The 14,049-nt window shown below is 36.4% G+C and overlaps 1 protein-coding gene across 3 annotated transcripts in view; it reads left to right on the top strand.

The window, feature by feature from the left end:
- The window catches only part of VMP1 (vacuole membrane protein 1), an 85,686-nt gene that overhangs the window by 52,375 nt on the left and 19,262 nt on the right, over positions 1 to 14,049 (top strand). For all 3 annotated transcript variants that reach the window (XM_050928822.1, XM_050928823.1, XM_050928824.1), the window contains 2 exons: positions 8,199 to 8,279; positions 13,616 to 13,732. In XM_050928822.1, the coding sequence (XP_050784779.1) occupies positions 8,199 to 8,279; positions 13,616 to 13,732 (198 nt within the window). The remainder of the gene's footprint in view (positions 1 to 8,198; positions 8,280 to 13,615; positions 13,733 to 14,049) is intronic.

Here is a 14,049-nt window from a genome sequence, read left to right as displayed (position 1 = left end):
TACACATGAATTAGCAATGTGGCAGTTTGATACCATGTTGGATAGATCCATTTTTGTCACTTTAAATCTCTTTTCTAACTTCCCTCTAAAATGCAAAAGAATGGTGCAAGTATTAGCTGGATTATTGACCTGCTACTGGCTGAATTCTGTAATTACACAAGCAAAATTTCCATTGAAGGTAGTGAGAATCTTGCCTGCCTCAGAACTGTAATACTAGACTCTGGTTTACATAGGCCATCCTTTTATTCTTATAAATTCCCAAAATTAATATTCTTCTCTGTTCTCTGATACCTGGTGTTCTTGTGTGTATTTTCACACTAATCTTTTTAGTTGTATGTTGGGAATTGGGTTTGTAATGTGCACCATTGGCTGCCTTTGGGAGTTCGTCACTTTGCAGATAAAAGCAGGGACCAGTTTCAACATTTTTAGGTCTAGATTATGATGTACTAATCAGTAGACATAGTAGCTTCTGTGCTGCTTTCTTGGCTTGTGTATGCTATAGTACATGTACTAAAGCTAGCACTTAGGAACGTCTTATTCCGATGAGTTAATAATCCCTCCCTGTCTACTGAAATTCTAGAATTCACTGCCTAACCACAAATGGTCTTTATTCCATAAATTATGTTTGATTCCATTGTGTTAGAATAGAAAGCCCAAAGAAACAAAATATAGTGAAGCTCATTTTTAAAATACCTCAGATTTTTAAATGAAAAAGCAGCTCTGTCTTCGTAGGCAGCACGTAAGACATCAAGAATTTTTAATTTTAATAATCCATAACAGTAATTTCATATAATGTCTCTAGGAAGAATGTATGTGATTTTTATCATATCTTGCATCATGTAAATTAATTTTAAACTTCTGGCAGATAACGAACATTACAACCCAATTAGAAATCAAACCTTGGAGGTCTATGCACTCCTGCGTAGAACTACCCTTCATGTGAGTTACACACTCATACTGAGAGGCGAGGCAGCTGGGTCAACACTAGGATAGGTAATGACTATGTAGGTGCCTTTATAGGGAGATGGGAATGCCAAAGGTCCTGATCTTAGAAGAGGCTGGGTGCCCTCAACAATTACTGAATTCGGACCCCAAATTACTCCTGTTTTGATATCAGCCGTTAAACTTCCACCAACAATCCCAGCTTTCGTTGTTAAATACAGCAAAGCCTGCACTTAATACCCCCAAATATTTTTGTCTGAACTTTAAAGACTCTCTTTTGCTAAGCTGTCCTGCTGGACAATTGCTTAAGTCAAGCCTTCATTCCAAGCACTTCCATCTTTTCATGTTCTCTATGTATATATATCTCCTTACTATATATATCTGCATATATATCTCCTTACTATATGTTCCATTCTGTGCATCTGAAGAAGTGGGCTCTAGCCCACGAAAGCTTATGCTCAAATAAATTTGTTAGTCTCTAAGGTGCCACAGGTACTCCTGTTCTTATTCCAGGCACTGTTTCCAAAATCACCTAATGACTAGGTGCTGGTGGAATGCAAGTGCAAAAACCCCTCAGGTGGAAGCTGCAGGAGGAAGTCTCGAGTATAATCAGGGCCAGTCCATTCAGATCTTTATAAGGCAGTAATACTAATTGAGACCGAATTAGTCGCACAGTGGGTCCCTTTGGCCTTAAAACTGCTGAATAAATCTACAAATGAACCTACAGACAGACCATTTTAAAGAACATTATATTTAAAATATATAGAGCCTCATAATTTGGCATTTTCTGTGTTGTAACAAGGCTCATCAGCTTCACAAGCCTAAGGAAAACGATATATCTATTTCCCACTTGATAAAACTTCTTTATGCTTGTGCCCCTGGATATCACAATGATGGGCGTATTAGGGATTGTGTACAAGGTGCAGCAATGCACACTAATGTGTTGCACATTAATTGATCTGTGTAAACACTTCAGAAATCGCACCCCTATAGCGCACATGGCTGCACCATGTGGACACGTGTTTAGAAATGCTTAGATGGGCAGATAGAGGCACTTGTGCTGGGTCAAAATGTGAATGCCAATTCAAGGAATTGTTTTCAAAAAGCATTCTTCCTTATAGATGTTTGTGGATCTCTTGTGTGTTTTAGATAGCTACATTCAAATACTAATGAACCAGCCTCTGGTCCTGCTATTCTTTCCTGCTCTTTTTAATTGACTTGTCTTGTGGAAGCCATAGCTCCAAAACAGAGCCTACAATGCTAGCATCACGGCAGCAGTTTTTCTGCTGGACACAAGTGAATGGCAAGTCGTGCGCAAATTTGTGAAAGGGAGGCATATTCACCTTGACTCAATACTCTGCACCACTCGCAGCAGCTCTCAGCATGTTGGAAGATCTAGTTCTCTTCAGTGTTACATGGTTACCATAGACCCAGTCTCATTGTCCCTTGAGGGACTACACCTTATTCCCATGAATGGTCCCACTGAAACTTTAAGGACTGCTTATGTAAGGGTTACTGGCTGCTGCCCCATATTGTTAATGTTCAGAGCTCTTTAGTGACTTTCAGTTAGCTATCTGCCATGGGGCTGTGAACTGGATGAGTCTCACCCTGCTTTAAAGATGAAGAAAAACAGAGTTGCCTGAATTTTGGCCATTTCACATTCTGAAACCCAAACCAATCTGTCCTTTAAGATTCACTAATTACTATTTTGTGTACACTTTGTATATACAAAATCTGAATCAATATCAGGAAATGATTTATGCTGCTGGAAATGCATCTACTTAGCTAATACATTGAAGAGAATCCTTTAAAGTCCAGTATAATTTTGTCCTTCTTGTAAAAGCAAGGAAACACTCATGTTTTAAAACGAAGGAAGGAAGAGGGGAAATGTGACTACAAATTTTGTAAAAATGGAAACAAAACAACCCAAGGGAATGAAATGAGGCCTTGCAGATGAGGCACAGAATTACTTTATGTGCAATTTGCTGAACAGTGATTTTTATAGTGGCCAATGATCTATGTTAAGATATACACAAACCATTGCTATAGGGTTGTGAGCTGGATCCTCTTGGTAAAGTTTGCTGAGAAGCAAAAGGTTTGGTTGTTTTTTAATTTCCCCTTGATTTTGTTCGCCTGCAATTTGCAATAACAAAATGTTATCAATACATTGTACTTCAGTAAGTCACTTTTTCATAAAAGGCAGATCTGGAGCAAAACTTTTTAAACTGCCAGCTGAGACCTGTGATTCAGTATTTCAACATTGTCTATTTTTTGATGATGCTTATTTCCATTCCAGTTCTTGTGATCTGATGATTAACCCAGTGAAGTAATATATAATCATTTAACCTTCCCTTGCCTGTCTTGCAGTAGTCACAGGAAATCTATTCCCAAACCAAAAACAAATCTTCTTTGATAGCAACATAGTGAGTAAAAAAAATACTGTAATGTTAGGGTGAATGAATCATAGTAGCGGAGAAGAGAGGAGAGGAAAGTCTAGATTCTTTAATTTTGAGGGAATATGTTTTGCCTGTAAGTAGTTTAACTTTATGTATTTCTTTATTTTAAAGTAAGAAATAGATTAATTATATGAGAGTTAATTGTTTTATTAAACACTAAAGAATGTATTGAAAAAGAATCTGTTCCCAACATCAGTCTTTCCTCTTGTGTGCTTGTATTGTGAAATAGGTAAAAGTTGTGAAACTGATGATGGTAGTGTCTGAGAAATGAAACTTATGAGGGGTTTTTTATTATTGCAGATGTTCTAAAAAATTGACAAATTAAATTTGAGGAAGCAATAAAGTTTTCTACATTTGTTTCCATTAAAATAAACTGCTGAACACTGCAACTGCATAACTTGATAGTGATTCTAACCTGTATATTGCTATCCAATATACTTATGTAGCTGTGATTTTATTTTAGTTTGGAGTAAAGTATAAAATGTACAGACCATAAACAGATAAAATTAGTTTAATTTACTCCAACTTAAAATAGTGCTGTCTTTTTAAGTTTTACTTTAAACATAATGAAAAAAACAGGAGAAAGAATCTTAAACTGAAAATAGTTAACATGAAAAGTAAATAACTAAAGTTGTCTATAACATGGAATATTATACTGTTACTACTGAAAAAAGGCTTCAAAAAAGAATAAAATGAGCTTTTTACAATTGTCCTTAATTTTTGTAAATCACGCTTTCTGAAATGGGAAATGTTTGTTCCTCTCTGGAAGAAAATATTTTAATTTAAGGTAGGCTGTTCACTTTTTGAATTGTAGGTGATTGTATTAGATTACAAATGTCTTTTAAAGCATAAGTATTTACTTCTTTAAAGTAAAATGTTAATTTATATTTATGCTGCTTAGCATAGACTCAAAATCTGTCTATAATTTAGTTATATTATAATTATGTTCTATAAATGTTTTGCTAAATGTTACCTCATAGCTCTTTCGCTAGAGGGTTTGTTTCAAATTCTAACTCATAAACATATAATAGTAAAAATTAAATGCAATCTACTTCCGTTGTAATATAGCACATACCTGTTTGAGTAACTGGATTTTAATGTCTTTTAAAATTAGTTTAAAGATGTATTAAACCTAGTTTAATACAATACTGTGTAAAAACTTTACTTGGTTTAAAGTGCAAATGTCACTTTAATTCCATGAACATTGTGAAACGGTTGGCAAAATAGGAACTGAAAGTGTCATGCTCATATCGAATTTTGTTATAAAATACCTAGAGCAACATCTTATGAAATTCCTATGCAGAAGGCAGCGTTTTCTTTAGTTTATCCTTTCAACAAAGATGTGAATTCTGTTTCTGAAGTAAAATTGGCTTTTAAAACAATACTTTAATAGGCTTTTTCCAACATAAATAAAATTGCCAGTAGGTACGCTTTTAAAACAGTATTTCCATGTTGATCTTCATTAGGCTGTTTTTTTCCTTCATTTGTGTTGCTCTTAACGACTTTTATTGGTGGCCGTGTGACCATACTGAAATTTTAAAAGGGTCTCATTTCCTCTCTTGTCATCACGCCTAACTCATGTTAAGCTTAGTGGAAGTTGTGTGTACTGAGCAAATGAGATCTTCACATGTATCTCTTCTCTTACAAGTGCTTATACATTAAACTGTATCATATTTGTTTTCAATTAAAAAATAATTTTGAAGAAATTTTAGTATGAGAAGCTGCTACCCAGACTAACAAAGAGCAATGTATTTGACATATGAAAAGTTTTGGGCTATCCTACTTCATAGATCAATTGTTATTTACAGCCACAACTTTTAACTGGTAACTAAAATGTAGGTATATTTTTGTGATTATTGCATAACAAGCTGCTTTCTTTAATGCCTAGAATTTCCCTGGTTGCTTTATCCAGAAAGTCTGGCAACACAAAACCCCTTAATATAATTTCTTATAAATGCAAAAATAGAAGATAAAGTGGTGGAAAGCATTGATAATCCTGTGGTAGCGTCTCAATTTAGCTAAAAGGCAAGATGGTACCATGAAATGTCTCAAATATGCATTTCCATATAATTAGTATAATAAACTGCTTCTTCTCAGACACTTTTTTTTCCTTGGGAAGACAGTTCAAAGTATAAAGATGACAAAGTAAAAATATGCAACATTTATAGATACTTTCCCAAATTTAAATTTTTAGTCTCAGTCCCAGTGATGTCACTGAGAGTCTTAAGATTTAAACAGGAGCAGGAATGGGCACTGGTTTGTAACCTACTTGTGGTTTCAATAGCCTGTAAATTTAAAGTAGAAAACAAATTGGAAGAAGTTTTAAATATAACTATTTTATCCTATTTTATTTGTCAATAGAATGTGTAGATAGTGGGTTATGAGATGGTATATATGAGATGTTATTACTATTGGTATATATGAGATGTTATTACTATTCGTATAGCAAAATTTCCCACTGGAGTATCATAAAATAGAATATCGGATGAGCACATTTTAAAAAATCCACATAAACACTAAATGCCCCATGATGGGGGCGGGGTATAAAAATCTGACTTTGTTTTTCTATTTTCTTTAATTTATAGTATTAATTTTTGCTAGTCCTAATTTGGAAGTGTTCTAAAAACAGTAGTTTAAAAGAGAAAATTTCAATGATCGCTCTTTCTACAATAATAGAATTTCTAAATTGAAAACTTTTCTCAGCGTATATAAAACTCAGAGTAAGTAAAGTTGTAGTATGGATTTTAACGTTGACATAATTGTGTTTAAACAGAAAAATACTTAGGTTAGAACAATAACCTGCCTGACTGTCAAAAGCTATCTTTAAACTGAAAATTACCATTCCAACTCAAAGAACTCAGTTAATTACTAAGAATCCTCCAAATTTGTTGGTTAAAAAGTGCCATAATGAATAGGTTTTATTTTACTGTAGTTTGGAGAAAAGATGCAATGTTATATGAAAGATCTTTTTAACAAAGCTGAACAACAAGTGGAATAAATAAATATTTAAATTTTTACTTCAAAAACGTTTACATACGTGAATCACATCCATTTGCTTACTGCTGTTGTTCATGAAAAATATTTGCTGTTTATATGTATTAGCTTACGTTTCTGAAGGTTCTGTTTATAGTAATGAGAATAAGTTTTAAAAATGTGTAGGTTGAAATACTTTAGCATATCTAGCCATGAAAGGGGTAGGGGGTTAATAATCAGATTGTTAGGCAAGATGCTTGCTATGAAAGGAGGTTGTGTCTAACAATCTTTGTAACAGAATATAAAAACATACATAATATCTGACTTTTGACAAAATCTTATTAATGTGAACTCCCCCAATTTTAAGCACCTTAATATCAAAGCATTCCCATTTTATATCGTACAGTTTGTTCCAAGCCTGAATAGATGTCTTTGCACATGGATCCACTTAAACAGACCTGTTTTAATTTGAATAACAATTGTATATTCTAGCAGGTTTCTGTTTTACTTCCTTCATTTTTAAGTAAAATTAATATACCTCTGTGGGATTACATTTTATAGTAACTTTGATTTTAAAATAGCCATTTTACTGTCTATTTGATAAAGCAACAGACACTCTAAAGTTGATTATGTCAAATGTTTCTCTGACTTTAAAAATCAGAAAGTAAACAGCACATTAAATGACAAAGCTATTGTGTTTTAAGTGACTGAAATCAGTATTTTACAGTCTTATTAGTGATAATTGTAGCCATGTTCATCCCAGGATATTAGAGACAGGACGGGTGAGGTAATATCTTTTATCGGACCAACTTCTGTTGGTGAAAGAGACAAGCTTCTAAGCTAAACAGAGCTCCATTCCATTGCATTCTTAATTAAATCCATTCTTAATTAAATCCATTCTTAAGAGCTCTGTGTAGCTCAAAAGCTTGTCTCTTTCACCAACAGAAGTTAGTCCGATTAAAAGCTATTACCTCACCCACCTTGTCTTTTTCTTAGTGATAAAGCATTTGATTAAGGAATTTGTGGGAAATAGAACTGTTCACCCCTATCATTTTTATAGACTTCAGTCATTTAAATGCATTATGGCACTGTTCACAGAAAAATATTTTGGAGGTAGGCTACACGTGGTTAGAATGGCTCTGATGCAGAGGGAATATAGCCTTAACATTGACATGACCACCTTCTTCATTGCTTTTTAAATCTCAGGGGTGAAATCCTAGCTCCAATAACATCAGTAAGAGTTTTGCCATTAACTTTGATGGGGCCTCAGAATCTCAATTGTTGTAGCAACCAGGAGCACATGTTGTTGGAGACCCTGGTTTGAGAGCGTCTTTCCACAGTGATAGAGACGTGAGGTATTATGGAAATACTGTGTGCTGACCTCAACTTCTGAAAGTACCTTCTACCGTCTGTGACACACTGCTGATGGCCTTGCAGGGATTAACCTCTTCTGCAGCATTAGGAGTAGTGCAGTAGTGGAAGCAGCAACTCAGGGGTGTGGAAGGAAAAATATACTAGAAGGGATTATTCTATAGTGGAGTAATCTGTACCTATGTGACATAATTTGGAAGATTTATGTCTGCAGGAAAAGCTAAAAACTGGTGACTGTAAATGTTCAGAATTTCAACTTGGCTAAACATGATGAATGTTTGGTTCACTGACGTGTTAGATTTGCTTTCTTGTCTTAACAGCTCTCTAATTGCTCGCTTGTAAAATACAAACGCTAGAGGACAGGTTTGAGAATATGAAATTATATGCTGTACGTTGCTGAAGAGATGCTTTTGTTTCGTTTCCATCCTTATTAATGTCCTGCTTCCTTGTTTACAGGACTTTGCCTCCCGAGCTAAACTGGCCGTCCAGAACCTGGTGCAGAAGGTTGGATTCTTTGGCATTTTGGCCTGTGCTTCAGTAAGTTTTATTCCAGTAACACAGTTTGGGGAGTGTGGGAGCAGGGAAGTGTCACAGAAATGTGAATAATCTAGGTGAGATTTATTACTTACCTGCAGTGAAATAACATTAAATTGCCCATGGCTTGGTCTGGTTTTTAGCAACCCAATTTTAATCTTCACGTTCATCAAACAAGAGCTGTTCTCCATGTTGGGGGAATGGAGTGTTGGCGGTGGTAATTATTGTTTGTGGAAGCACATAGGAGCTGCAGTCATGGACCAGAACCCATTGCGCTGGGCGGTATATAAACACAGAACAAAGATGGCCCCTACCCCGAAGAGCTTAGTGTTTTTGTTTCCTTGTTGTCTCAGCTCTCATCAAAAACTGAGATGGATTAACAAGGCAGTGAGAACAAAACAAGGGGGATGCATACTTTCAAGGAAAATTTTTAATAAGTTTAAGAAAGCCCCAACAACCCCCAACTCAGGGCTTCCCTATGAGTGTCAGGATGGCTTGCTATCCACAAGATGCGGTGGTTAGTTATATGGTAAAGCCTGTTACAGTGAAGCCTGATGCTTGCTGTGATGTTGCTGCTGCCTATGAATTGGAAAGATTTATGGTCCAGTGTGCCTCACATTGAAGTTTTCAGCAGAGTAAACAAAGGTATCCTTAAAAGCAAGTTAAATGCCCATAAGCTTCTACTTCATAACAGGCAGCAGACTCTGTATTAGTCTGTATCGGTCTTGTCTAATGCAAGAGCGTGCCATGTTGCCCACTATCCTGTGACTAGGGCGTAAGCAGGCCTGCTCCTCCTATCCTGATTCCGTAGAGAGTGAACCAGTTCTGATTTCTGGGGATTAGTCATAAAGAAAATGTATCCTGGTTTGTTATGACTGGTTCAGGCACTACCCTAGGGTCTTGATAAAACCGTGTTTTCATTTCTGTAGATGTCTGACGTACCTGGGCTAATAGTTCTCCGCACTTCTTCTACATTTTAAACAAGAAGCAGGAATAGAAATATCCCCCACATACATAAAGTTGTCTATGCAAAACACACAACCAGGTTAAAATGGTCACCCACAGTGATTCCTCAAAATGTGTCTACAAGACATTCTCTCAGCTCACCCTACCCTAAGGAGCCCAAGAGAGCAAATGGACTAAGGAAAGGGAGTGAATCGTAAAGTCACAGCCCTCTAGCAGTCTCCTGTCTTCTAAACCAGGGGGCTGTTGATTTCAGGCACCTCCGCTAAAGGCTATGGTGATGCCCTTACACAGGGGAAGCAAAAGTAGCAACATCTCACACCTTGTAGGGTTTTAATCCAGCACCTTTAAAATTCCCTCTAAAAGCAAACTGGAAGCTGTTAGGGAGACAGGATTTTTTTTCTCTCCCTGCCGTTGCTGACAGATGTGATTATTGGTGGGGATGCATTGCATATCCCAGTTGAGACCTGTTGCCATCCTTCGTCACCCTCTGTGAGCCTAGTTTCTTTATTAGCTTCCAGAACTTCAGAGATGGCAAATAATAATATTTGTAAAAGTTAGGGCCCTTACATTTACTGGCAAAGATCAATCTGATTACAGTTTCTGGCATGGCCCTCATTATCACGTAGCTGGCAAACGCCTTCCAGTTTAAGCAGTCAATTATTTTTTGTCAAGGTCCAAATTTCTTCATCCAGGTATAGTCAAGGGCCAGACTCCAGAGAAAATAATACCTCCCGCCCCCGAAATGATAAATAAAAAGATATAGGGGTCCATTCAAAAGTATCTGGCAATCCAGATTTGGCATGCAGTCCACCTATTGAGTGTCCCTTGTGTAGAGCTAGATCACTGAGCTGAATTATACTCAAAGCTCTCAAATTAGTAAGCTTTTGTCAGGTCTGACTCATCATTCTGCAGTCACTATCTCGTGAGACGTTACTGAATAGCCTAATGTATCTGCTTTGTTTAATGAGAAAAACAATTTAAAAATGGTAGATGACTTATCAGAGCAGCTGGACTGGGTAAAATGTGGATATCGGGAAAACAGGAGCATATGTAAACATGGGGGGAGGATGTTACTTAGTAATGCTTTGGTTTAGTGTTCAGTCGTTTTCTTAGTGTGATGCAGTATTACCAGCTAAGGTGCATTGTATCTTAAATGTGAGTTAGCCTATCAGCTCAGTCTGCTTCTGCTGTACAGTATGCTATTTGTTTTCATGCATGTGGAAATTCCGGATGACTAGTGTACACTAAGTGATGAATCCCTTTTTAAAATGTAACTTTTGAATTTTGCTTATGAAAACATTATGAAGACAGCATGATATGAACTTCTCATGGACAATGCTTCAAGGAAGACATTGGATAATTCTAGGGAGGCATGCTTTGTTGCCTGTGTTGACCAAAATCATTGCGCACAACAGAGACTCTTTCATTCCCACCAACGGCTCCCTGTGTGCCATCTTCTCATCCTTCTCTATTTCAGGGACTCCCTGAGTCTCCCCATATCAGGGGCTCTGTGTCCCCCCCTCGCCCTGCTTTGCCACATGCAAGGGGCTCTTGCATGCATTTCTCTTTCTCCCCATCATTCTTACTACTTTTGTTTTCTGGCTGGGAGATAAGTCACTCAGGGTCTTAACATTGTAAACTGTATTGGGAAGATAGGCAGAGTTGACATGGGGGTTGGGGAAGGGGAATACATTGTGCAGAGTTCCGAAATTATCACATTAGAGACACACACAATTCCATATTTGTGTCAAAAGCCTCACAAGCTCAGCCAGCAGGGCTGATTGGCCATAGTTTTATTCAATGGCAATTTGAAATGAAGCATTGGCACTGTCCTGAAGATAATTCCTGCAGCTCCTATCTTGAGGAAGCTGCAGCCACTTGGCCATAAAGAGTATATGCCCAGTGTTCCCAAGTTATTCTGTTGTTGGACAGGACTATGCTCACAGCTGGGCAAACCCTGGGGAGTCTGACAGTCGTCACTAGGGGAAAAAAGCATGTTTTTAACTTGTTTGTTAATTTGTAACCTAGTATGGACAATGCAATCTGTAGCTTTAACATCTAGAATAAACCTCAACCAGCTAAAACTATAAATTACCTTGTCTGTATTAGAATTTTAACACATTAGCTAACGCGTGTTAAAAACATACACATTTTCCTAGTGAAGACAAGGCCATAGCAGAATGATCCTAGCCTGTGGTATCCGCTATCCCTACCTAACCTCCAAAGACTATCCACCATTGGATTCCATTAATAACAATTTATTTGGCAACCTAGCAACTAACTAGCCCTTTACTAGTACTTTGAGCTCAGATAGCTTGTCTAGATCTGTGAGGGCTCTCCAGTTTATGAACAGAATGGCAAAAGCAGCCTAATAAATCCTTATGGTAGGCCAGTGAGGATTTCACATCCTGTGGTTAGCTTTTTCTGACGTCCTTCCATACTCATTTTGGGTATGTCTAGATTAGGATAAAAGGAGTGTTAAGACAGCACATGTTAGCAACATATTTTAACATCCTAACGTGGGCAGCTCATCTTGTATTTTAACAGGTGTTAGCTGGTTGAGAGGAACCCTAGGTTTCCCCTAGTTAATGCATGTTCAGATACAACTTACCCCATCTATGCTATGGTTTTCATGTAGAGCTGTCAAACAGTTTAAAGAAATAATCACAATTAATCACAGTTTTAATCTACAAATATAGGGTTTTTTATATGACTGTACACAAAAAAAAAAACAATGTACAACTTCAGCGCCGACAAGTCCACTCAGTCCTACTTCTTGTTCAACCAATTGCTAAGACAAACAAGTTTGTTTACATTTACAGCAGATAATGCTGCCCACTTCTTATTTACAGTGTCACCTGAAAGTGAGAATAGGCGTTTGCATGGCACCATTGTAGCCAGCGTTGCAAGATTTTTGTGTGTCAGGCTAAACATTTGTATACCCATCCATGCTTCAACTTGTAGGCACTAAAGTCATAATAATAATTTTACATTTGTAAGCTTCACTTTCACGATAGAGATTGCACTACCATACTTGTATGGCGTGAATTGAAAAATATTATTTCTTGTTTCTTTTTTATAGTGCAAATATTTGTAATAAAAATTAATGTAAAGTTAGCACTGTACACTTTTTATTCTGTATTGTAACTGAAATCAGTATATTTGAAAATGTAGAAAAACATCCAAAAATATTTATAATAAATGTAAATTGGTATTCTAGTATTGTTTAACAGTGTGATTAAAACTGCAATTAATTGTGACTTTTTTAATCTAGTTAATTTGTTTTGCGTTAATCGCTTGTTTTCATGTAATAGTTACAGCATATTGAGTAATGTGATTTTTAAAAAAAAAAAACACCTTATAGACTAGTGTAGACTTGTTTTGTGAGAGAAATACATCCCTCTAATAGGTAAATCCAGTTAGTAGTTTTCTATAAGTAAGATGGTTATTAGTGTGGTCAAGATGCAGCTTAAGCAAAGATGGGCATGAGTGGATACCATTTGATGTGTCTTGCCTTCTTAGGAAAGTGGTGGGTGCTCAAATGAACTTCTAATTAAACTTGGAATTACTAGTCTGTAACAACTTGTTAAATGTTAACCATATATTAAAACTTGAAATCTTAAATGTCACTTTTATAGCTCTCTCAGTATCTAATTTGCCTATATTTATTTATTCACGTAACAGAACAGAGAAAGCAGAAATACTGTGGGAAAATAGCAGTGTAATTCGCTGCTACTGTAAGCAAAATATCCTTGTGTGTTTACTCTTATCTGACAGATGCAGTATGCTGTGGGCTGTAGGTTAAGTATCAAGTCTTGGAATCGGTTGGTCTTTTCTTAGTATTATGATCCCTTCTCTAAAATGTTCTTGAAATTAAATAAAAATTCAAGGAAAGAGTTTAACAATAAAGAAATCCTTTAATTTTTAATGAAATACTTCTTGTTCTTTAAATAAACATCTTTGCTTTTTATTTATGACTGTTAAGTACCAGGGGTTTTATGCCTTTCAGACAGAAATCATTGCAGATCATTTTGAGCATTGACTCACACGAGCAACGTGCTTGTCAGGGAGAGAATTTGAGATATCAAACTGCTTGCTGTGTTTTCTATGCTTTTCATATGGAAAACCTCTGTTACTCTTTTATCCTCAGATTAAAAGAATAGCAATCAGAGTGGAATTGTCTGGGACATTGTCTAGCTGAAGCTTAATGATTTAAGTTATGGGCTATAATAACATTTTTGTGTGTATTAAGGCACAATTTTGGGATGGTTTTGAGGAATGAGGAGGAGGTCATTTTTCAAAGTTTGAGATATTAAGTAAAGTGAATGTAATATTGAGTTCTGGTTCTTTTTTCTTTCCCTTATACTTCATAGATTCCAAATCCTCTGTTTGACCTGGCAGGGATAACATGTGGCCACTTTCTGGTTCCCTTTTGGACCTTCTTTGGCGCAACCTTAATTGGGAAAGCAATAATTAAAATGCACATCCAGGCAAGTACATGTTACACCTCTTATAAAACACTGGGGAGGATTTGTTGTAAGGATTTGTTGCATCGTTATCTCTGCAGTATTTCAGTGAGCTGTGGTGACCCCTTCCTGACTCACTGTGGTGAAAATTCATTTGGTGCAACAGATTTAAAATAAAGGTTCTGTTGGAGTTACTGTACTCAAAACTTGGGCAACTAAATAATCTATGGCTATAAACTCACCGCCTACACCACTCAGGAAATTGGTTAGCCAAGTTATTTACCTAGGGTTTTTACCAGATGGAAAAGGCTTCATACTCATAATGAACTTACCTTTTTGGT

Source organism: Gopherus flavomarginatus, chromosome 19 (assembly GCF_025201925.1).
Source record: "Gopherus flavomarginatus isolate rGopFla2 chromosome 19, rGopFla2.mat.asm, whole genome shotgun sequence".
Classification (NCBI taxonomy): Eukaryota; Metazoa; Chordata; order Testudines; family Testudinidae; genus Gopherus; species Gopherus flavomarginatus.
The sequence above is the reverse complement of the archived record's forward strand: the minus strand, read 5'-3'. Positions and strand labels throughout refer to the sequence as shown.